The following is a 26,743-nucleotide window of genomic DNA, read 5'->3' as shown; positions in this document are numbered from 1 at the left end:
TCTTTAAAAATAAAAATCGGGCTCAGAACTAAACAATTCTCACCTGAGGAATACCAAATGGCTGAGAAACACCTGAAAAAATGTTCAACATCCTTAATCATCAGAGAAATGCAAATCAAAACAACCCTGAGATTCCATCTCATACCAGTCAGAATGGCTAAGATCAAAAATTCAGGTGACAGCAGATGCTGGCGAGGATGTGGAGAAAGAGGAACACTCCTCCATTGTTGGTGGGATTGCAAGCTTGTACAACCACTCTGGAAATCAGGCTGGCGGTTCCTCAGAAAATTGGACATAGTACTACTGGAGGATCCAGCATTACCTCTCCTGGGCATATATCCAGAAGATGTCCCAACCGGTAAGAAGGACACATGCTCCACTATGTTCATACCAGCCTTATTTATAATAGCCAGAAGCTGGAAAGAACCCAGATGCCCCTCAACAGAGGAATGGATACAAAAAAATGTGGTACATTTACACAGTGGAGTACTACTCAGCTATTAAAAAGAATGAATTTATGAAATTCCTAGCCAAATGGTTGGACCTGGAGGGCATCATCCTGAGTGAGGTAACACAATCACAAAAGAACTCAAATGATATGTACTCACTAATAAGTGTATATTAGCCCAGAAACTTAATATACCCGAGATATAAGAGACAATTTGTAAAACACTTGAAACTGAAGAAGAACGAAGACCAAAGTGTGGACACTTTGCCCCTTCTTAGAATTGGAAACAATCACCCATGGAAGGACTTACAGAGACAAAGTTTGGAGGTGAGACTAAAGGATGGAACATCTAGAGACTGCCATATCCAGGGATCCATCCCATAATTAGCCTCCAAACGATGACACCATTGCATACACTAACAAGATTTTGCTGAAAGGACCCTGATATAGCTGTCTCTTGTGAAACTAGGCCGGGGCCTAGCAAACACAGAAGTGGATGCTCACAGTTAGCTATTGGATGGATCACAGGGCCCCCATTGGAGGAGCTAGAGAAAGTATCCAAGGAGCTATAGAGATCTGCAACCCCATAGGTGGAACATCATTATGACCAGCACCCAGAGCTCTTGTCTCTAGCTGCATATGTATCAAAAGATGGCCTAGTAGGCCATCACTGGAAAGAGAGGCCCATTGGACATGCAAACTTTATATGCCCCAGTACAGGGGAACGCCAGGGCCAAAAAGTGGGAATGGGTGGGTAGGGAAGTGGGGGGAGGGTATGGGGGACTTTGGGAATAGCATTGGAAATGTAATTGAGGAAAATATGTAATAAAAAAAATTTAAAAAAAAAAGAAATTGTAAAATCTTAAAAGCCAAAGAGAACAGGAAGTAAATGTCAGCACTCATACATAACCCAAACTAAAACAGAGTGGGGGCGTGGGGGTAATCACAGAAAGCATTAAACAGTGCTGCAAACACAGAAGGAATGTGAGCCTAAGATTTAAAAGCACCAGTTTGTTCCATTCCCTGCTTCTTATCTCTTGTAGCCAGATCTTCTTCCTCTTGAGGGTTCCATCCCTTCCTTCCACATGGCCTATTTACTGTCGTAGTTTCTGCAGTTACCCCATTCAAAATACTTACCCACAGATAAATGTATATCTCAGCCCTCATCGAAGAAACATGTTTTTCAACAGGAGACAATTACAGAAAGTAAGGGAACTGACTGTGGGGTGACCAGCCTCTGCCAATACATCTACAACACAACTGCAGAAACATTTTAAGAGCCAGAGGACCATGAAGTCTGCTGGAAAATAGTGTCTTCAATATATTACCAATTAACTACTTCCTTGAAATTTCAACTATATGCTTGCTTAAAGAAAAACCTGAGTAATGACAACACCAATTGACATGCCAAAATGAATGTATAAACAATGAACTCTAGTCAATTAACAGAGCTGAACAAAGGAGACTTAATATTCTCCTGGGGATGAGCTCCTTAATTGTCCATCCAAAACAATGTAATCAGTCACACACACACACACACTCACATGTATACACACAGAAATGTGTGTGTATGTTGTGTGTGTTTGTGTTTGTAATGATAATAAAGGAAAAAGGGACCATGAATTTGAGAGGAAGTGGAGGTTGAAAGTATGGGAGGGTTGGAAGGACAAGAATTAAGGGGAAATTAAGTAAATACAATACATACATATAAATTTTAAAAAATAAATCTAATTACAAAAAACGGACAACAGATATGCAATGATTGATGGGGTCTTCAAAGCAAGAATGCAATGGGCCTCTTAGAAGAGATAATAAAATTCCAGATCTCTGTTGCTGAACTTTTGAACTTTCTGATGTCACTGCTCTTTCTTTCCCTACTGCACTGTCTCAGCTTCCCTCACCACAATTATGTGCTTCTGTACTCAGTGCCCTCCCTGCACCTCAGCAGAATTCCTGTTTTTAGCTCTAGTTCCTTCCTGAATGCACAGGATTTTTTTTCACCTCATTTATTTGTCAAGTTTACAAATAAGTAATTACAAAACAAATTTCTTATCATGATTCTTCCAGAAGCAGTTTATTAGTTACAAGAGACATAATGTTTGATGCCCAAAGTACTTTAGGGGCATAAAAATGATTTAATTTTAATTTCTTTCTTTAAAAAATGAATGTAACAATAGCAAGCAAAAATAATGAATTGTATTGATCTTTATATCAATGCAGTTACACAATTTTTTAAAGTATTTTACAAAAAAAAATCAATAAATGTCATTTTCCTAGGGTATCAGACATGCAAATAAGCCCTGAATTCTGAATCAGCCCAGTTCTGGTCCCCTCCCCAACTCAAAACAGGTCTGATCTGGACTCGTATAAAACCAGAGATTATTATATGAATATTCAATTTAAACCTTGATTTGTAGTGGTAGATTTGTAATTTTGTAAATTTATTAAAAAACCATTAAATTGACTTTTAAAGTGAATTTTATGGAATAAAGTATATACTTCAATAAAATTAACTTTTTTTTAAAAGTGACAAACTACAAAACTTTTTGAACATTACAAAACACAAGTGTAGAACAAAATGATAAATTTCACAGGAGTGTACTTGTTTGTAACTTGGAAAGTTACTGCAAAAAATTCTACTACAATGAGTTAAACTTTTATGAATCCTAATATGTTTAGGAACATATAATAGGAACAACGTTCAAATATGTGGGAAGATCATGGCATCAAAAGTGACAAAATGCTCTATCTATGTAAATAACTGAGGAACTAAAACACTAACTCACTATAGAATAATTAAGGAAGCCTGGTTACAATTACGTACAGGAAGGATATTAAACTTACAAAAGATATTTCTGAAAGCCACAACAGAAGGGTAAGAGCAGCAGAGTAATTGGAACCACATCCACACCCACTTCCTTGCTCTTTACCAATATCATCTAAGGACACAGTATTTAGATGCTGACATTAGACAATCTAGAGTGAACAACATTAAATCATATTAAGACTAAGAGAAAATCAAAAGAATTTTATGACAAGGGTTAAAAGTTTATAGCTTTGAAACTACAAAATATTTGGTGCCCACTACAAACCACATCCCGGGCACCATCATGTCTCCACAGTGAACTCGCAGAAATGGTTTTGTTGTGGTTGAGGCAATCATCTCTGAGTTAATAAGTAGCTGCTATTCAAATCAAGCATAATTTGTCTATTGTACAGTAGATCACTTTTAAGAGGGTTCAAAATCACATTTTTAGTGGCTGACATTGAATGTCATTCATCATTCTATATAATGTGATCAAAACAAGTAGTAGTCTTTGACCACTGTATGAAAAAAGTTGTTTTCCAGCTAAAACTAAAAACAAGGCTATGTGCTAAATGTAGGTGAATAGATATTTAAAATAAAAGTAAATAAAAGGAATACATCTTTTTAAAAGAAGTTTCTTATCATGATACTTTGAAAAGGACCTAAAATTAACATTTCTAATATACATTCTGTGGGGTTTTTTTATTAGATATTTTCTTTATTTACATTTCAAATGTTATCCCCTTTCCTGGTTTCCCCTCCTAAAACCCCCATCCCATTCCCCCACCTCACCTCATCTCCTACCCCCTCCCACCCCCCCCCTGCCCGCTCACCAACCCACCCACTCCCTCTTCCTGGTCCTTGCATTCCCCTACACTGGGGCATATAACCTTCGCAGGACCAAGGGCCTCTACTCCCACTGATTACCAACTAGGTCATCCTCTGCTTCATATGCAGCTGGAGCCATGAGTCCTACCATATGTACTCTTTGGTTGGTGGTTTAGTTCCTGGGAGCTCTGGGGGTACTGGTTAGTCCATATTGTTGTTCCTCCTATGGGGCTGCAAACCCTTCCGGCTCCTTGGGTCCTTTCTCTAGCTCCTTCATTGGGAACCCTGTGCTCAGTCTAATGGATGACTGTGAGGTGAGTTTGTTTTTGGATCTAGACTGTAGATATGTTTTTAAAATTGAAAGATAAAGAGAACTTAATATTTCTCTATTATGAAAGGGTACAAATATAATAAAAATAATAAAAATAATTAATTATTTTAATATGTAACTTTTCAATCTCAGCACATATCTAATCCTGTGAAATATATAACACTAACCAAATAAATCTAATGGTATCCATCAATTTACAATGTTGTATAAATTTATACAATCAACAATGGTGTGTTCACATCCTTTATTGCATTGCATCTTCAAACAACCCTGTATACTAGTACAGTAAATAGTTATGGGTTATCTACTCAACACCCAGAGGTCCCTCAAAGAAAATCCCATTTCTTTCTTTGAGGTACCATCTCTTACCCAACTCTATTATGGGATAAAGAGAATTACCCAATTGCAAGCCCTAGGTATGGCTTAACCCATTCATCAAGTTCTGACCTTCAGGACTCAATCCAATAGAAAATAGTCAACCTAAAATTTCCTGATACTAGCATATAAGGCCTTCAAAGGAATAAAAATAGAAGAGCCAAATAATAAGTATAATAAGAGCCAGCTGACATTTGACAAAGTTCACTAAAATACACACTGACAAAAGACAGTATCATCAACAAATGTTGCTAGGAAAAATTGCTATACACATATAAAGTAATAAAACTAGACCCACGTTGGGTCCTGGATCCCTCAGAGAGTAGTCTGTGCAGGTGAGAGTGCAGACTACAGAAGCCGACACAGCTTCTGGGACAGACCCCATTTCAGACTCCAGACATCCAGGCACCTTCCCCACCAGAGGAGAGGTGTACACCCGCCCAGGAGGGCTCTGCCACAGAGCAACTGGGAGAGCTATCTTGGGTCCCTGATTTCTCTGAGACTAGTCTACACAGGTAAGAGTGCAGACTACAGAAGCTACACAGCTTCAGGGACAGGAAGAAGTGACACAGCTTCTGGGACAGTCCCTGTTTCGGGCCTTCATCTTCAGCCAGGAGGCAGGTACAAACACCAGATATCTGTGCACCTTCCCTGCAAGAGGAGAGCTTGCCTGCAGAGAGTGCTCTGACCACTGAAACTCAGGAAAGAGCTAGACTCCCAGGTCTGCTGACAGAGGCTAACAGAATCACAGGAGGAACACGCTCCAACCAGGAACAACTCTAACAACTAACTCCAGAGATTACCAGATGATGAAAGGCAAACATAAGACTCTTACTAACAGAAACCAAGACCACTCACCATCATCAGAACCCAGCACTCCCAACTCAGCCAGTCCTGGATACCCCAACACACCCAAAAAGCAAGACTTGGATTTAAAATCATATCTCTTGATGTGGTAGAGGACATCAAGAAGGATTTTAATAACTCACTTAAAGAAATACAGGAGAACACTGCTAAAGAGGTAGAAGTCCTTAAAGAAATACAGGAAAACACAACCAAACAGGTGATGGAATTGAACAACACCATCCAAGACCTAAAAAGGGAAGTAGACACAATAAAGAAAACCCAATGTGAGACAACACTGGAGATTGAAACCCAAGGAAAGAAAGCTGGAACCATAGATGTGAGCATAAGCAACAAAATACAAGAGATGGAAGAGAGAATCTCAGGTGCAGAAGACTCCATAGAGAACATTGGCACAACAATCAAGGAAAATGCAAAATCCAAAAAGATCCTAACTCAAAACATCCAGGAAATCCAGGACACAATGAGAAAACCAAACCTATGGATAATAGGCGTAGATGAGAATGAAGATTCTCAACTTAAAGGGCCAGCAAATATCTTCAACAAAATTATAGAAGAAAACTTTCCAAACCTAAAGAAAGAGATGCCCATGAACATACAAGAACCCTACAGAACTCCAAATAGACTGGACCAGAAAAGAAATTCCTCCCGACACATAATAATCAGAACAACAAATGCACTAAATAAAGACAGAATGTTAAAAGCAGTAAGGGAAAAAGGTCAAGTAACATATAAAGGCAGGCCTATTAGAATTACACCAGACTTCAAACCAGAAACTATGAAAGCCAGAAGATCCTAGACAGATGTTATACAGACCCTAAGAGAACACAAATGCCAGTCCAGGTTACTATACCCAGCAAAACTCTCAATTACCATAGATGGAGAAACCAAAGTATTCCATGATAAATCCAAATTCACACAATATCTTTCCACGAATCCAGACCTTCAAAGGATAATAAAGGAAAAACACCAACACAAGGACGGAAACTAAACCCTTGAAAAAGCAAGAAATCAATCCTTCAACAAACCTAAATGAAGACAGCCACAAGAACAGAATTGCAACTTTAACAACAAAAATAACAGGAAGCAACAGTTGTTTTTCTGTAATTCCTCTTAACATCAATGGACACAATTCCCCAATAAAAAAGACATAGACTAAAAGATTGGCTACACAAACAGGACCCAACATTTTGTTGCTTACAGGAAACCCACCTCAGGGAAAAGGACAGACACTACCTCAGAGTTAAAGGCTGGAAAACAATTTTACAAGAAAATGTCTGAAGAAACAAGCTGGAGTATCCATACTTATGTTGAATAAAATTGATTTCCAATAGAAAGTTATCAAAAAAGACAAGGAGGGGCACTTCATACTCATCAAAGGTAAAATCTACCAAGGTGAACTCTCAGTTCTGAATATCTGTGCTCCAAATACAAGGGCAGCCACATTCATTAAAGAAACTTTAGTAAAGTTCAAAGCACACATTGCAACTCACACAATAATAGTGGGAGACTTCAACACCCCACTCTCACCAATGGACAGATCCAGGAAAAAGAAACTAAACAGAAAAACATGAACACTAACAGAAGTTATGAAACAAATGAATTTAATTGATATCTATAGAATATTTTATCCTAAAACAAAAGGATATACCTTCTTCTCAGTGCCACATGGTACCTCCTCCAAAATTGACTATATGATTGGTCCCAAAACAGGACTCAACAGATACAAAAATATTGAAATTATCACATGCATCCTATCTGATCACCAGGGACAAAGGCTGATCTTCAATAACAACATAAATAATAGAAAGCCAACATTCACACAGAAATTGAACAACACTCTTCTCAATGATTACTTGATCAAGGATGAAATAAAGAAAGAAATTAAAGACTTTTTAGAGTTTAATGAAAGTGAAGCCACAACATACCCAAACTTATGGGAAACAATGAAGGCAGTCCTAAGAGGAAAACTCATAGCCCTGAGTGGCTCCAAAAAGAAACTAGAGAGAGCATACACTAGCAGATTGACAGCACACCTAGAAGCTCTAGAGCTAAAGGAAGCAAATTCATCCAAGAGGAGTAGACTGAAGAAATAATCAAACTCAGGCTGAAATCAACCAAGTGGAAACAAAAAGAACTATTCAAAGAATCAACCAAACCAGGAGCTGGTTCTTTGAGAAAATCAACAAGATAGGTAAACCCTTAGCCAGACTAACTAGAGGACACAGGGACAGTATCCTAATTAACAAAACAAACATGAAAAAGGAGCCATAACAACAGAACCTGAGGAAATCCAAAACATCATCAGATCCTTCTACAAAAGGCTATACTCAACAAAACTAGAAAACCTGGATAAAAGGACAACTTCCTGGACAGATACCAGGTACCAAAGTTAATTCAGGATCAGATTAACAATCTAAACATTCCCATTTCCCATAAACAATTAGCAGTAAGAAGGACACATGCTCCACTATGTTCATAGCAGCCTTATTTATAATAGCCAGAAGCTGGAAAGAACCCAGATGCCCCTCAACAGAAGACTGGATACAGAAAATGTGGTACATTTACACAGTGGAGTACTACTCAGCTATTAAAAAGAATGAATTTATGAAATTCCTAGCCAAATGGATGGACCTGGAGGGCATCATCCTGAGTGAGGTAACACAATCAAAAAGGAACTCTCACAATATGTACTCACTGATAAGTGGATATTAGCCCAGAATCTTAGGATACCCAAGATATAAGATACAAATTGCTAAACACATTAAACTCAAGAGAACGAAGACCAAAGTGTGGACACTTTGCCCCGTCTTAGAATAGGGAACAAAACACCCATGGAAGGAGTTACAGAGACAAAATTTGGAAGTGTGACGAAAGGATGGACCATCTAGTGATTGCCATATCCAGAGATCCATCCCATGATCAGCTTCCAAACGCTGACACCATTGCATACAATAGCAAGATTTTGCTGAAAGGACCCAGATATAGCTGTCTCTTGTGAGACTATGCCAGGGCCTAGCAAACACAGAAGTGGATGCTCACAATCAGCTATAGAATGGATCACAGGGCCCCCAGTGGAGGAGCTAGAGAAAGCACCCAAGGAACTAAAGGGAACTGCAACCGTATAGGTGGAACAACAATATGAACTAACCAGTACCCCTGAGCTCTTGACTCTAGCTGCATATGTATCAAAAGATGGCCCAATAGGCCATCACTTGAAAGAGAGGACCATTGGACTTGCAAACTTTATATGCCCCAATACAGGGGAACGCCAGGGCCAAAAAGGGGGAGTGGGTGGGTAGGGGAGTCGGGGGGGGAGTATGGGGGACTTTTGGTATAGCATTGGAAATGTAAATGACCTAAATACCATTTAGTTTGATGTTGGCTACTGGTTTGCTGTAGATTTCTTCTATTATGTCTAGGTATGGGCCTTGAATTCCTGATCTTTCCAAGACTTTTATCATGAATGAGTGTTGAATTTTGTCAAATGCTTTCTGAGTGTCTAACGAGATGATCATATGGTTTTTGTCTTTGAGTTTGTTTATATACTGGATTACGTTGATGGATTTCCATATATTAAACCATCCCTGCATCCCTGGGATGAAGCCTACGTGGTCATGATGGATGATCAGTTTGATGTGTTCATGTATTCAGTTTGTGAGAAGTAAGTAGGGAAAAGCCTCGAAGATATGCGCACAGGGGGAAAATTCATAAACAGAACAGCAATGGCTTGCACTGTAAGATCAAGAATTGACAAATGGGTGTTTTGTTCCAAATTCTAAGAAGTATCCACACTTCGATCTTCGTTCTTCTTGAGTTTCATGTGTTTTGCAAATTGTATCTTGATTCTTGGGCATTCTAAGTTTCTGGGCTAAAATCCACTTATCAGTATATGCATATCATGTGAGTTCTTTTGTGATTGGGTTACCTCACTCAGGATGATGCCCTCCAGGTCCATCCATTTGCCTAAGAATTTCATAAATTCATTGTTTTTAATAGCTGAGTAGTACTCCATTGTTTAAACGTACCACATTTTCTGTATCCATTCCTCTGTTGAGGGACATCTGAGTTCTTTCCAGCTTCTGGCTATTATAAATAAGGCTGCTATGAACCAAACACCCATGGAAGGATTTACAGAGACAAAGTTTGGAGCTGAGATGAAAGGATGGACCATCTAGAGACTGCCATACCCGGGGATCCATAACATAATCAGCCTCCAAAAGCTGATACCATTGCAGACACCAGCAAGATTTTGCTGAAAGGACCCAGATATAGCTGTCTCTTGTGAGACTATGCCGGGGCCTGGCTAACACAGAAGTGGATGCTCTTAGTCAGCTATTGGATAGAACACAGGGCCCCCAATGGAGGAGCTAGAGAAACTACCCAAGGAGCTTAAGGGGTCTGTAACCCTATAGGTGGAACAACAATATGAACTAACCAGTACCCCCAGAGCTCGTGTCTCTAGCTGCATATGTATCAGAAGATGGCCTAGTCAGTCATCATTGGGAAGAGAGGCCCCTTCGTCTTGCAAACTTTATATACTTCAGTACGAGGAAACACCAGGGCCAAGAAGTAGGAGTGGGTGGGTAGGGGAGTGGGGGGGGGAGGGTTTGGGGGAATTTGGGGATAGCATTTGAAATGTAAATGATGAAAATACCTAATTAAAAAAATAAATTAAAAAAAAAGTAATTGGCAAATGGGACCTCATAAAATTGCAAAGCTTCTGTAAGGCAAAAGACACTGTCAATTGGGCAAAAAGGCCACCACCAGATTGGGAAAGGATCTTTACCAATCCTAAATCAGATAGGGGACTAATATCCAATATATATAAAGAACTCAAGAAAATGGACTCCAGAAATTCAAATAACCCCATTTAAAAATGGGGTTCAGAGCTAAGCAAAGAATTCTCACTTGAGGAATACCAAATGGCTGAGAAGCACCTGAAAAAAGGTTCAACATCCTTAATCATCAGGGAAATGCAAATCAAAACAACTCTGAGATTCCACCTCACACCAGTCAGAATTTTTAAGATAAAAAAATTCAGGTGACAGCAGATGCTGGCGAGTATGTAGAGAAAGAGGAACACTCCTCCATTGTTGGTGGGATTGCAAGCTTGTACAGCCACTCTGGTAGTCAGTCTGGAGTTTCCTCAGAAAAATGGACATAATACTACCGCCAGATCCAGCAATACCTCTCCTGGGCATATACCCAGAAGAAGTTCCAACTGGTAATAAGAACACATGCTCCACTATGTTCATAGCAGCCTTATTTATAATAGCCAGAAGCTGGAAAGAACCCAGATGTCCCTCAACAGAAAATGTGGTACATTTACACAATGGGGTACTAATCAGCTATTTAAAAAAATGGATTTATGAAATTCTTGAACAAAGGGATGTATCTGAAGGATATAATCCTTAGTGAGGTAACCTAATCACAAAAGAAATCATTATATATGCACTCACTGATAAGTGGATATTAGCCCAGAAACATAGAACACCCAAGATACGATTTGCAAAACACAAGAAAATCAAGAAGAGGGAAGACCAATTGATGGATACTTCATTCCTCATTAGAATCGGGAACAAAATACCCATTAAAGGAGTTACAGAGACAAAGTTTGGAGCTAAGACGAAAGGATGGACTATCCAGAGACTACCCCACCCATGGATCCATCCCATAATCAGCCACCAAACCCAGACACTATTGCATATGCCAGCAAGATTTTGCTGAAGGGACCCTGTTATAGGTGTCTCGTATGAGACTATGCCAGTGCCTGGCAAATACAGAAGTGGATGCTCACAGTCATCTATAAGATGGAACACAGGGCCCCAATGGAGAAGCTAGAAAAAGCACCCAAGGAGCTGAAGGGGTCTGCAACACTATAGGTGGAACAACAATATGAACTAACCAGTACCTCCAGAGCTCATAGCTCTAGCTGCATACATAGCAGAAGATGACCATCACTTTGAAGAGAGGCCCCTTGGTATTGCAAACTTTATATGCCCCAGTATAGGGGAATGCCAGGGCCAAGAAGCAGGAGTGGTGGGTAGGGGAGCAGGGGGGAGGGAGGGTATTGGAAACTTTCAGGATAGCATTTGAAATGTATATAAAGAAAATTATGATTGTGATTTGCCTCATGCACTAGCAGGGAATTGATCTTTGCCAGCTGCAGATAGTTTAATTCTGGAAGGTTTAAAATCCAGAGCCACAAGAGAGTCAGGAGTTCTCAGGGAGGCAGCTCGTGCTCCTGGTTGCTGATATTGAGGTTTGATGAGAAATTGAAGATATCCTGATGAAGAATATTGGATTCACCCCCAAGGAATTCAGTGCCCCTATTCAACAGGATGTAGTCTATTTTGTTGGCCGAAAGAAGTCAGTGCCACTTTTTCCTCTAATATTCTTCCTTTCCTACCTATTGTTGGAGGATTAAAGGGATTAGCGTGGAATTAAAGGTTGGAAGAGAGATAGAAATATAAGAACAGAGTAAAGTAGACCAAAAGAAAAAAAAAAATAGTGCCAACAAACCTCGTTTGAGTTGTGGGTCAGAGGAACACAAGAGATTCTTAAAACAATTTAAGCTATTGCTGTTTCCCTTGGTTGCCTCCCAGAAGTTGAAGGTAAATAATCTCTTGCTGAAGAAACTGTAAACTTTGGACACAGGACTGAGAAAATTTAAGCTGGGTCTGACCCAAAAGCCTCCTACCCAAAAATTAGCTGTTATAGTAATAGATGATCTTCAATCTGCTATGACACAAAGCAATCAATAAACATTGATTACTGTGAACCACAGCAATGATGAGGCTAGGAAGGTGCAATTGTTGCAGATATATCCTGATGGTAAACAACAGTTCTCTAATAGGACTTAAAGCACAATAAACAAGAGGTAAATCATACCTGATAATGGAAACCTAACCAACAACCTGTGACTAATAAGTTCATGGCCCACAGGGGAGGGTAGAACGAAACAACTACTACAACTTTCCTGAACCACTTGCCTTAGGTTTCTATGATTGTGATAAAACACCATGTCCAAAACCTACTTGTAGAGGGATTCATTCCAGCTTACAACTCTCAGATCGCACTCCATTACTGAGAAAAGTAAGGAAATGAATTCAAGGCAAGGACCATGAGGCAGAAACTAAAGCAAAATCCTCAGAAAAATGCTGCCTACTGGCTTGCTCTTTGTAACCCACTCAGCTGCTTTCTTATATAACTCAGGAACATCTGCCCGGGGAAGCACAACCGGCAATGGGCACTCCACATCAATCATTAAGCCCCCCCCCCAGGGGGGGACCCCACTCGTCAATCTATGTAGGAGGTTTTCAACTGAGGTCCCTCTTCCCAAATGACTGTAGTCTATACCAAGTTAACCAAATACTAGCCAGCACACCAGTATAATTCCTAACATTTTAAACACTTATCCTTATACCCACAGATAAGTGTAGCTCTCATCTCTCATCAAGAGGCTTCTTTTTTCAGCATGAGACCATTACAGAAAGCAAAAATTCATCAAACTACAAGAAACCATCGGGTGTTCAGCCTCAGCTGAAACACAATCCTACCTACACCAGGCATTGGAAACCTCCCTATGAGTTACCGGTCAAAGAGTACCCAAGACAAACCCAAAACAATGTAGCCTATTGTTATTGCTCTTGGTTGTCTCCCATATCTTGAAGTTGATACCCTAATGCTGAAGACACCACACACTTAAGGCAGGGGACTTGGGGGGAGTCAAGCTGATACTGACTTGGAAACCTCCTCCCTGAGGACTAGACTTCGTAGTATTGGAAGGTGCCATGCAAGCATCTCCAAAGAAGATGTGCTGCTTAGGGGGTTATTTTTTTGGTTTTTTTTTTTTTTTTTTGGTGGTGGGGTTGTCATAATTGTCAACATGACATAAGCTAGAGAAATCTGGGAAGAAAGATCATCAATTGAGAAAACACCTCCATAAGAATGGCTGATAGGCAAGTCTGTGAGGCATTTTCTTGACTAATGATTAATGTGAGAAGGTCCAGCTACTGTAAGTGGTGCCACTCACTGATAGGTAGTCCTAGGTTGTATAACAAAGCAAGATGAGCAATCCATTCAGAGCAAGCCAATAAGTAGCATCTCTCCATGGTCTGCTTCATTCCTATATCCAGATTCCTGGCCTGCTTTAGTCCTGTCTTTGCATCCCTCAGTAATGGAATGTTATCAAAACATGCAAGTCAAATTAGTTCCTGCCAGGTACCGTAAACCTAGGAGATGTCCCATGGCTGAGGATGTCATGGACTCTAGAGGAAAACTTACTACTATCAGTTTCCTAAATCAAAATAATTTCTAACTGTAAGTGTAGCTCTCAGCCCTGGTCAAAAAAAGATTCTTTTATCAGCACATGAAGGCTATCACAGAGACTTACAACTCATCAAAATGCAGAGAACAAGCGGCCATTGGGTGTCCATTTCCAATTAGTATTATATAGAATAAACCCTAGACCTGGGGCTCAAGAAATATTATGGATGAATAAGAAATACTAAAAAAAAAAAAAAAAAAAAAACTGAAGACGAGGATATCTGCTACTAGATAGGGTCTTCAAGAAGTAACAGGAATGCTGCAGGCACAAAACATCAACTATGTGGTAACCTGCATAATAGTATCATCAGTTTACATAAAAATGTGCATAGGGCAAAGTTTACAATGCTTCACCTCTATATGAAGAGCTACAGGCAATCAATGGCTACGGAGAAAGATGGAGTCCTTTCTCCAGGGACAAGCCCCCAATACATTATCCAATACCAAGTGGTCATCCCAAACACTCAAACATAAGAACCACACAAGAACATAAGAACATAAATGAACTTAGTAGGGTGTGTGTGTAGATAATGCAACTGTAATTATACAAGAAGGGATCGTGTATTTGAGAGGAAGTTGAGGTCTGGAAAGAGTTAAAAGAAAGCAGGAAGAAAAAAAAGAAAGAAAGCAGGAAGAATAGAAAGGATGTAAATACTATATTCACATACGAAATTATAAAAAATTAAAACTTTGCATAAAAAAGATAAATGTCACATATTATCTCTCAGCTGTGATTCCTAGCTCCAAGTCTTCAGATGTGAGTATATAATATGGAACAACTGAAGAAACCAGGAAGGTATAAATGAACCACTAGGGAGCGGTTAAAGGGGAATAGCAGGATACAGGTGATATGAAAACAAAAAAGGAAAAACTGGAAGGGGCTTCCAACTGGGATAGGGGGTCAACACAGAAGGAAAAGGAGGAAAGGAGGACAAATAACACGAAGATTGTTTGATAAAGCCTCAAGCTTACCTAAAATTATATGCAATGATTTAAATAAATATATATATATATATATATATATATATACAAACACACACACACATATATGAAACAATTAGTGTTCTTCCCAGCTGTTAAACCTATGAACCAACAATGACCAGCATAGAAAGATTACCATAACAGTACATGTGGTAGTTTGAATAAAGAGTCCATCATAAGTCTTAGGCATTTTGATGCTAGGTTCCATCAGTGGCTCTTTGGGAAGGATTTGGAGGTGTGCAGCATTGCTGGAGGAACACAGACTTTGAGGTTTCAAAAGACTCATGTCATTTGAGTTAGCCCTTTCTCTGTTTCCTGTTTGTGGTTGGAGTTTTTAAATGCAATGCTAGTCACCCATCACACACTACCTCCATTCCTATATCATGGACTCTAATCTAACCCTCTGGTACTGTTAACCAAAAATAAATTCTTCCTTTTATGTTCATGGTGTTTTATTGCAGCAATAGAAAAGTGATAAAGATAATACAAAAAGTGGCACTCACATTTTGGTGATAATCAACAGCTGTCCAAATTAATTTAAGGCTCGCTCAACAGAAGGGAAATCATGTCTGTTCCTAGAAACCTAGTAAAATTTCCTGGAGCTTAGTTGAATTCATGGATCTTAGAAGAGAATCTACTACCAGCAATCTGCTAGACCCACATAATTCTTAACTGTATTCTAAATCTTACCCTTATACCTACAAGTAAGTGGAGCTATCATGTCTCATCAAAGAAGTCTCTCCTTACAGGGAAGGCATGAGGAGCAGAAGTTTGGTCACTCACATTTCATTAGCAATCATGAAACAGAAAAAGAAGTGGGATCTAGCTATAAAATCTCAAGGTCTACCCATAAGGACCTACTTCCTCTGGTAAGATTCTACCTCTTCAAGGCTCTACAACCATCCCAAACAGTGCCACCAACTTGGGCAGCAAAAACTCAAGTGCATAAATCTAGAAGGGACATTTTGTATTCAAACCACATTTGGTCTTTGAACCCATACTATGTATGCTACTGGCCAACTCAATAACACAAAATGTATTCAATGGAATTCAAAAGTTCCCATAGACATTAACAGTCCCAACACTTCAAAAGCCCAAATTGTCTTTTGAAACACAACCTCTTAACTGTGGGTTAAATTGCATAATAAACAAGTTATATACTTTCAATATACAATGGCACAGAGTAGACATTCCCACTGTAAAAAGGAAGAATAGAAACATATCAGGAAAAAGATGGACCAAAAGAATGACAAAATACATCATGGCAAACAATCCTGAAACACCAAATCAGGCATCTTGGACTCCTGATGGATTCCTGTGCTCTCCAGAGGGTTTGGCTAGCCTGGTCCCTCCAGACCTGTTATGCAGAACAATTATAACCTCTCTCTTGTACAGGCTGGCTCTTTCCTTGGCAGATATCTGGTAGTCCTGGCATCTCCAGCATTCTGGGCCCTCCATTGCAGCTGAAATTGATAAAATCTCAGCTTCATGAAATGGCCTCTCAGGGCCTCTTACAGAGGTTCTAACATTGTCCCACATTGCCTGACCTCCACAGATTCCTGTAAGTTTGGAGTAAGACTTCATGATCCCTCAGTCTTGAACCTTTCATGCTAGAATTAATCCCCCCAGTCAAGAATAAGACTACAGGTGCGGGAGAGATGTCTCAGTAGTTAAGAGCACTGGTTGTTCTTCCAGAGGTTCGAAGTTCAGTTCCCAGAACCCACAGAGTGACTCACAATCATCTGTGACTGTAGCATCATAGGATCCAGTGCCCTCTTCAAGTGTTCATATGTGCATGCAAAGCACCAATATACATAAATAGATCTTTAAAAACAAGCAAAAAAGAATAAGACTACTACCACAATTTAACCATTTAAAGCAAGTTTTAATTAAATACTAAGTGAATGTACTCTGATTAGGTCCATATCTGGATACCAGAAAAATTACTACAAGTATTGCTTTGCAGGGGCTTAAGAATGTAAAACCCATAATTCACCACATTTCCAATCAGGTCCAATCGCAGGCAAGCATACATCCTTAGTATTTTCTGACCACCTATCTCCTGCACACATGTGATTAAACGTATCTGGTACAGAGGGTCAAACAAACAAAGAGCAAACAGGAATTTATTCCTAAGTACAAACAGAAGTCTTAACCTACAAGGTACATTTTTCCTGTTTTGGTCTCACATGAGCAACCATTCGTACCATTGACACCACACTGCAAAGTTCTTCTGCCAGCCTGGTTTAGTCTGCTGTTTGGAAACACAGCTGTAGTGTCGTGGTGGATGAGTCTGCAGCATCAATCTCCTGGGCAATTGCTTCTAGCAAATAACCCATTTTATGCCATTCTAAATCAGACTGCTTTCTCCTGTCAAATAAATTTGCATTTTTACAAGTTGGGACCTTTGATGGATGGGATGTTGTCTTCAGCTACCTTCCTTTTTGAAGACAATGAGGTTACTCTTTAACAATTATGAATGTTTTTCCCTCTGAATGTTCTGTTCCTTGTCCAAAATTTTAAACTTGCTCATGCAATTTTCCTTGCTAAACTTCATGTATTTCATCTTTTTGCTCTCACTGTCAATCTAAATGAGAACACTGAGAAGGAACCATGTCATGGACTGAATGCTACACTATTTGAAATTTCTCCCATCAATAAAACTAGTCTATTACTCAGCTTCAAAAGACACACTTCCTATGACAAGTTTCCATTTCCCAGAGGCTTCATAACCACCACCACCACCCCTGCAAACAATGCTACCAACTAGGAACTAAATTTTCAAATATATGAAACTATATCCCCATTCTTTCAATGAGAATATTTCTCATTGAAAAAACAATACCACGAATAGCTTGATATTTCATAAATACTGGACTGAACATTGACAATGCTGTGAAAAGCTCAAAAGAAGACATTTTTCTTAGACTATCAAAGCTTACAGTCTCAATAATCAATATGGACACCATAACTACAGAGAGAGAGACTGAGACAGAGAAACAGAGAGACAGAGACATACACACATACACACATAAACACACACACACAACTTTGTGTGCCTCTGCATACATGTTGTTGTTCCACTTAGGATGTTTATGGGATTCCTTAATAGTGGGAATGGGGTATCTGTGAATCATTTACCTGTTCTTAGGACCTTTTCCCTCCCAATGGGTTACCTTATCCAGACTTGATATGAGGGTTTATGCCTAGTCTTATTGCAACTTGTAATGTAGTCTTTGGTTAATAACACTAGGAAGCCTATTCTTTTCTAAAGGGAAATAGATCTGTTGGAGAGGAAAGTAGTAGGGGATGGCTGAGAGGAGAGGAGGAAGGGGAGGATGTGATGTGTCATGATATATTATAGGACAGAAGAATAAACAAGAAGGAAGGGAGGGAGGGAGGGAGGGAGGGAGGGAGGGAGGGAGGGAGGAAGGAAGGAAGGAAGGAAGGAAGGAAGGAAGGAAGGAAGGAAGGAAGGAAGGAAGGAAGGAAAGAAGAAAGGAAGGAAGGAAGGAAGGAAGGAAGGAAGACAGAAAGAGACAGACATCTGAGTGTATGTGGCCATGAGTTTACTTATTTTGAAGCAGTTTTGCACGTGAGAACATGTCCCACATGGGGAATCAGCAATTCAGTTTTAGAGGACTTTTTAACTTCTATTATACCATAATAAATGACTGTTTTGAAAATGATTGTATTAATTAATAATTGACGTATAAAGTAAAGAATTGGTATAGACGAAACTCTCTACATTATTTAGAAGGCTTGGTGAAAAATGAAAAATGAAAACAAAATCTTCTGTTCAGAAATGTTAAGCATTTCAAGACAAAGAGAGTAAGATCTACAAAGTAAGCCCAGAAACCCATAGGATTACACATCTCACACACCTATGAAACGTTCATGTCTTACACATGTCTTATTGGATATGTAAGTTTTATTTGGTTACTTTACTTACCTCAGGTTCATTACAGCTATTAACACAGAAAAAAAAAAGTCTTTTAGTTCCTTCCCATAACTACCATCTGTGGCTTTCTGTGGAGAAGCAAGATAACTCATCTGTACAGAGATCTTTTATCCTTTTATAAAACCATTAAAATTCTAACAGTGATTCAAAGTTGCTGTTAAAAACTCACACACAGTATTTCAACATCAACCGTACTGACTTTTTTATTTCTATACACCTCCTTAATCTTGCCTAAGAGAAAAAAAATCTCCAATGTAGTGTTCCAAGTTTACTATTTTCCCATGTATGCCACTTGAATCTGAAATTCCCAACTGAGATCTCTATGTCTAGAAAGTAACTTTCCCACAGTAAAATGTCTCCTTGCACAAATTAGATATTTTCTTTTTCCTATCCCTGAAAAGTTATCTATTCGGAATTAACTTCCACATATGGTACAGCATCTGGGTCTGATCCAGTAAAGGAGGCAAAATGTCATGTTAGAAATGAATTAACCCTTTCATTTCACCAGTCTTGTGCCTACTACACTGTAACTGTAAAAATCTAAATGGGGAGGTTAGTCTGGAGTCTCTGGATAGTGTTCCAGGAGTTAAATAACATAAGTATACACAAAAAGATATCTTTATTTTTATCAAGATCTGGCCTAAACAATTATGAACACAGGCAATGAAACCACCAGAGTATAAGCAACATCTATGATTTGATCACTGATAATTTTATACATCCTTTCACATCATATTATCTCCTGCATACTTCTTGAGATATCATTTCTTTTCAACATTACATCAAATTGTTAATGGTGTTGCAACAACTATTATGTCACCAGAGGCTAAAGCAGAGAGATGTCAAGTTCAGAATCTCCCTCAGTTGTAATTTGAGTTCAAGGTCAGTCAACTTAATAAGATTGTCTCAAAATGAAATGTAAAAAGAGAGCTGAGGATATAGCATAGGAGCAGACCACTTACCTAACATAATTCAATTTCCATAAATTTTCATGTGTTAGTAAAAGCCATATATTATAACACAAAAATTATTTTTAAATTGAGATACACATATTTCCATATAACTTAGTTCTTTTGTAATTCAACTGCCTCATTTTATGAACTTAAGAAAATGATCCCAAGATAAATAAGGTCCACATATTTCACCAGACTTACCAGAGAGTCCATGGTATATAAAATGTGAAGAAATGACACCAAGGAAGTTACAGAGCTCATATATCAGTGAAACAGAAGAACCCTACTGTGCTCTCAACAGGAGTATAGAAACCATTCTAGTACAAGGAGAACCTGGAATTCTAATTAAACAATAGTGTTTAAATTGTAACCAAACCATCGTTATTTTTAATTATAATATGAAAGAAAATACTTTCAAAACAAAGCAGTATACAGGGTGTGTTTGCTTTTTTAATTGTAATGGGTTTTACACATGTGACTACCAGATTCTATTTTAAAAGGTATAATCCAATACATTGTTATATCAACTAAAATGTTAGATTAGTACCTGAGATGACAGCAGATTACAATCAATGAACAGTCCTTTTCCAGTTCTATAACGTTGTAGGAGGCCAGCCATAATGGCCCCATAGGCAAAAAGACCAGTGGCGAGGTCAGTCATGGCCACTCCTGGGCGAACAGGATCTCCATCCTGATTTGAGGATCAAATGGGAAAAACAGAAAATGAATATTGATTGGTCTTATATTTTTCAGACACTGTAAGCTGAATAAAAGAATCATATTTGAAGTATGCATATCTAAACATGAGCACACACATACACACACATGAATAAATGCAACAAATTAGTATTGAGTATATCAGCTGTATATATTTACTACTGTATTTCTCAAGAGTCAAACAAGCCAATATAAACCAAGGCAAATGAAACAAAAAAAACTTTACAAACACATCTGAAATTCCTTTTTAAAGTTTTTACTTAAAAAGAAAAATAATGAATTGTTGGATTTGAATTTAAGTATGTTAATCTTCCAGGAAAGAGTTAAAACAGTTTTTTTTCCTGTTGGATGAAATACTATTTTAGAAAAGAAACAACAGAAGGAGGAGGAAGAGAAGGAGGAAAAGAACTGGTTTAATTTTCTTATAATCATGCTAATACCTAGCAAATACCCTAATGACATATGCTTTTTTTTAAAGACACATAATGACACATATGTGTAAAATATCATAATGAAACCCATCACTTTAAATATTAATCTTAAAAATTAATTTTAACTTTTTATTTTAAAAGATATTAAGCGAGCCACTTAATGGTTACATGTATTTCTGCAGAAACTTATAAATAGTAATAGCATGTGAGAAACCTTAGTGACAACCACAAAGATCTATGATACCTGAAAGTGGATACAAAATATTTTAGTGTTAAAAAAATTTAATCATTAAAAATGTACAGTAACTAGTAATAAAAGTTTAAACACATTCTGGTCAGCGCTAGCCACCAGGGACCTTGGGCACGAACTCGGCGGATGGTCCCACAGTCCACAGAAGACTCTCCATGCCACAGGTGTCCTAGCGCAGCCAGGATCTTAGGATCACTGAGGAGAGTAGGCCTCCAGAGAGAGCTCTGACACCAGGACCATCTTGTATCCCAGGTCTCTCAGAGACCAGTCCTCACAGGAGAGCTCTTGGTCTGCAGAAGCAACAGAGCTTCTAGGACAGGGTCCCTTCTGGCCTTCATCTTCAGCCAGGAGGCAGAGCTGAGACCCAGATCTCTGGGCACCTTCCCTGCAAGAGGAAAGCTTGCCTGCAGAGAGTGCTCTGACCACTGGGACTCAGGAGAGAGTTGGACTCCCAGGAGTGCTGGCAGAGGCTAACAGAATCACAAGAAGAAAAAGTTCCAGCCAGAGACAGCTAGAACATCTAACACCAGAGATTACCACATGGTGAAAGGCAAACATAAGAACCTTACTAACAGAAAGCAAGACCACTTGACATCATCAGAACCCAGTACTCCCACCACAGCAAGTCCTGGATACCCCAACACACCTGAAAAGCAAGATTCAGATTTAAAATCATATCTCATGATGCTGGTAGAGGACTTTAAGAAGGGCATTAACAACTCACTTAAAGAAATACAGGAGAACACTGCTAAACAGATAAAAGTCCTTAAAAAAGAAGCACAAGAATCCCTCAGAATTACAAGAAAACACTGCTAAACAGGTAGAAGTCCTTAAAGAGGAAATAAAAAAATCCCTTAAAGAATTACAGGAAAACACAACCAAACAGGTGATGGAATTGGACAAATATATAAATCTTCCATCTAATATCTAAACATAGAAGTAGAAACAATAAAGAAAACCCAAAGGGAGACAACTCTGGAGGTAGAAATCCTAGGAAAGAAATCAGGAACCATAAATGCAAGCATCAGCAACAGAATACAAGAGATGGAAGAGAGAATCTCAGGTGCAGCCAATTCCATAGAAAACATGGACACAACAATCAAAGAAAATGAAAAATGCAAAAAGATCCTAACTCAAAACATCGAGGAAATCCAGGACAAAATGAGAAGACCAAACCTAAGGATAGTAGGAATGGATGAGAATGATTTTCAACTTAAAGGGCCAGTAAATATCTAAAACAAAATTAGAGAAGAAAACTTCACTAACCTAAAGAAAGAGATGCCCATGAACATATGAGAAGCCTACAGAACTCCAAATAAACTGGACCAGAAAAGAAATTCCTCCCAACACATAATAATCAGAACAACAAATGCACTAAATGAAGATAGAATATTAAAAGCAGTAAGGGGAAAAGGTCAAGTAACATATAAAGGCAAACCTATTAGAATTACACCAGACTTCTCACCTGAAAGCAGGAAGATGCTGGACAGAGGTTATACAGACCCTAAGAGAACACAAATGGCAGCCCAGCCCAGGCTACCATACCTAGCAAAACTCGCAATTAAAATAGATGGAGAAACCAAAGTATTCCATGACAAAACCAAATTCACACAATACCTTTCCACAAATCCAGACCTTCAAAGGATAATAAAGGAAAACTTTTTTATCCTTTGAAGGGAACAGAATCACAACTCTAACAACAAAATTACAGGAAGCAACAATTACTTTTCCATAATATCTCTTAATATCAATGGGCTCAATTCCCCAATAAAAAGACATAGACTAACAGACTGGCTACATAAACAGAACCCAACATTTTGCTGCATACCAGAAACCCACCTCAAGGACAAAGACAGACACTACCTCAGAATAAAAGGCTGGAAGACAATTTTCCAAGCAATCGGTATGAAGAAACAAACTGGAGTAGCCATTCTAATATCAAATAAAATCGACTTCCAACCCAAAGTTATCAAAAAAGAAAAGGAGGGGCACTTCATACTCATCAAAGGTAAAATCTTCCAAGTTGAACTCTCAATTCTGAATATCTATGCTCCAAATGCAAGGGCAGCCACATTCATTATGGAAACTTTAATAAAGCTCAAACCACACATTGCACCACACACAACAATACTGGGAGACTTCAATACCCCACTCTCATCAATGGACAAATCCTGGAAACAGATACTAAATAGAGACACATTGAAACTAACTGAAGTTATGAACCAAATGGATTCAATAGATAGCTACAGAACATTTTTATCCTAAAAAAAAAATGATATACCTTCCTCTCTGCACATCATGGTAACTTCTCCAAAACTGATATAATTGCTAACAAAATAGGCCTCAACAGATACAAACCATATTGAAATTATCCCATGCATTCTATCACATCACCACAGACTAAGGCTGATCTTCAATATAAACATAAATAATAGAAAGCCAAGATTCACATGGAAGCTCAACTCTCTACTCATTGATTCCTTGGTCAAGGAAGAAATAAAGAAAGAAATTAAAGACTTTTTAGAGTTTAATGAAAATGAAGTCAAAACATAACCAAACTTATGGGACACAATGAAAGCATTCCTAAGAGGAAAACTCATAGCTCTGAGTGCTGCCAAAAAGAAACTAGAGAGAGCATACACTAGCAGCTTGAGAGCCCACCTAAAAATGCTAGAACAAAAGGAAGCAAATTCACCCCAGAGGAGTAGACAGGAGGAAATAATAAAACTTAAGGCTGAAATCAACCAAATGGAAACAAACAAACAAAAAAACTATACAAAGCATCAAGAAAAGCATGAGCTGAATTTTTGAGAAAATCAACAAGATATATACCCTATCAATGCAAAAATACTCAATAAAATTCTCACAAACTGAATCCAAGAACTCATCAAAATGATCATCCATCATGACCAAGTAGGCTTCATCCCAGGAATGCAGGGATGGTTTAATATACAGAATTCCATCAACAAAATCCACTATATAAACAAACTCAAAGACAAAAACCACATGATCATCTCGTTAGATCCCAATAAAGCATTTGACAAAATCCAACACCATTCATGATAAAAGTCTTGGAAAGATCAGGAATTCAAGGCCCATACCTAACATAATAAAAGCAATATAAAACAAACCAGTAGCCAACATCAAGCTAAATGGAGAGAAACTTGAAGCAATCCCACTAAAATCAGGGACTAGACAAGGCTGCCCACTTTCTCACTACCTATTCAATATAGTACTTGAAGTCCTAGCCAGAGAAATTCGACAACAAAAGGAGATCAAATGGATACAAACTGGGAAGGAAGGCATCAAAATATCACTATTTGCAGATGATATGATAGTATATATAAGTGACCCTAAAAATTCCACCAGAGAACTCCTAAACTGGATAAACAGCTTCAGTGCAGGAGCTGGATATAAAATTAACTCAAACAAATCACTGGCCTTTCTCTACACAAAGGATAAACAGGCTGAAAAAGAAATTAGGGAAACAACACCTTTAACAATCCACAAAAATAATACAAAACACCTTGGTGTGACTCTAACTAAGGAAGTGAAAGATCTGTATGATAAGAACTTCAAGTCTCTGAAGAAAGAAATTGAAGAAGATGGAAAGATTTCGCATGCTCACGGATTGGCAGGATCAATATAGTAAAAATGGCTATCTTGCCAAAAGCAATCTACAGATTCAATGCAATCCCCATCAAAATTCCAACTCAATTTTTCAACGAATTAGAAAGAGCAATCTCCAAATTCATCTTGAATAACAAAAAACCTAGGATATTGTCAACAATAAAAGAACCTCTGGTGGAATCACCATGACTGACCTCAAGCTGTACTACAGTGTAATTTTGATAAAAACTGAATGGCACTGGTACAGTGACAGACAGGTAGATCCATGAAATAGACCTGAAGACCCAGAAATGAACCTACCTATGGTCACATGATCTTTGACAAGGAGCTAAAACCATCCAGAGGAAAAAAGACAGCATTTTCAACAAATAGTGCTGGCTCAACTGGCAGTTGTCATGTAGAAGAATGCTAATTGATCCAGTCTTATCTCCTTATTTGTGCAAAGCTCAAATCTAAGTGGATCAAGGAACTCCACATAAAACCAGAGACACTGAAACTTATAGAGGAGAATGTGGGGAAAAGCCTCGAAGATAAGGGCACAGGGGGAAAATTCCTGAATAGGCTAGTGCTGTAAGATTGAGAATCAACAAATGGGACCTCATAAAATTGCAAAGCTTCTGTAAGGCAAAAGACTCTGTCAATAAGTCAAAAAGGCCACCAACAAATTGGGAAAGGATCTTTACCAATCCTAAATCCAATAGGGAACTAATATCCAATATATACAAAGAACTCAAGAAATTGGACTCCAGAAAATCAAATATCCCCATTAAAAAATGTGGTACAGAGCTAAACAAAGAATTCTCAACTGAGAAATACTGAATGGCTGAGAAACACCTGAAATAATGTTCAGCATTCTTAATCATCAGGGAAATGCAAATCAAAACAACCCTGAGATTCCATCTCATACCAGTCAGAATGGCTAAGATCAAAAATTCGGGTGAGAGCAGATGCTGGCAAGGATATGAAAAAAGAGGAACACTCCTCCATTGCTGGTGGGATTGCAAGCTGGTACAACCACCTGGAAATCATTCTGGTGATTCCTCAGAAAATTGGACATAGTACTACTAGAAGATCCAGCAATACCTCTCCTGGGCATATACCCAGAAGATGTTCCAACTTGTAATAAGGACATATGTTCCACTATGTTCATAGCAGCCTTATTTATAATAGCCAGAAGCTGGAAAGAACCCAAATGTCCCTCAACAGAAGAATGGATACAGAAAATGTGGTACATTTACACAATGGAGTACTACTCCACAATTAAAAATAATGAATTTATGAAATTCTTAGGCAAATGGATGGATCTGGAGAATATCATCCTGAGTGAGGTAACCCAATCACAAAAGAACTCACATGATATGTACTCACTGATAAGTAGATATTAGCCCAGAAACTTAGAATACCCAAGATACAATTTGCAAAACACATGTAACTCAAAAAGGTAGACAAAAGTGTGGATACTTTGTTCCTTCTTAGAATGGGGAACAAAATACCCATGGAAGGAGTTACAAAGACAAAATTCATAGCTGAGAAGGAAGACAGGACCATCCAGAGACTGCCCCACCTGGGGACCATCCCATAAACAACTACCAAACCCAGACACTATTCCATATGCCAGAAAGATTTTCTTGATAGGACCCTGATATAGCTGTCTCCTGTGAGTTTATGCTAGTGCCTGGCAAATACAAAAGTGGATGCTAACAGTCATCTATTGGATGGGACACAGGGCCCCCAATGAAGGAGCTAGAGAAAGTACCCAAGGAGCTAATGGGGTCTTCAACCCTATAGGAGTAACAACAATATGAACTAACCAGTACCCCCCCACCCCAGAGCCTGT

The 26,743-nt window shown here is 38.6% G+C and overlaps 1 protein-coding gene across 6 annotated transcripts in view; it reads right to left on the bottom strand.

The window, feature by feature from the left end:
* Positions 1 to 26,743, bottom strand: part of Sugct (succinyl-CoA:glutarate-CoA transferase) — an 844,211-nt gene that overhangs the window by 648,621 nt on the left and 168,847 nt on the right. For all 6 annotated transcript variants that reach the window (XR_003834661.2, XM_029468350.2, XM_021180767.3 and 3 more), the window contains exon 8: positions 20,426 to 20,569. Coding sequence is in view for 5 of the 6 variants with exons in the window: in XM_029468350.2 (XP_029324210.1) it covers positions 20,426 to 20,569 (144 nt within the window). In the remaining variant the exon portion in view is untranslated. The remainder of the gene's footprint in view (positions 1 to 20,425; positions 20,570 to 26,743) is intronic.

The sequence above is a fragment of the Mus caroli genome, unplaced genomic scaffold (genome assembly GCF_978045245.1).
Source record: "Mus caroli unplaced genomic scaffold, Mus_caroli_1 scaffold_15, whole genome shotgun sequence".
Taxonomy (NCBI): domain Eukaryota; kingdom Metazoa; phylum Chordata; class Mammalia; order Rodentia; family Muridae; genus Mus; species Mus caroli.
This window is presented reverse-complemented; position numbering and strand designations above follow the sequence as displayed.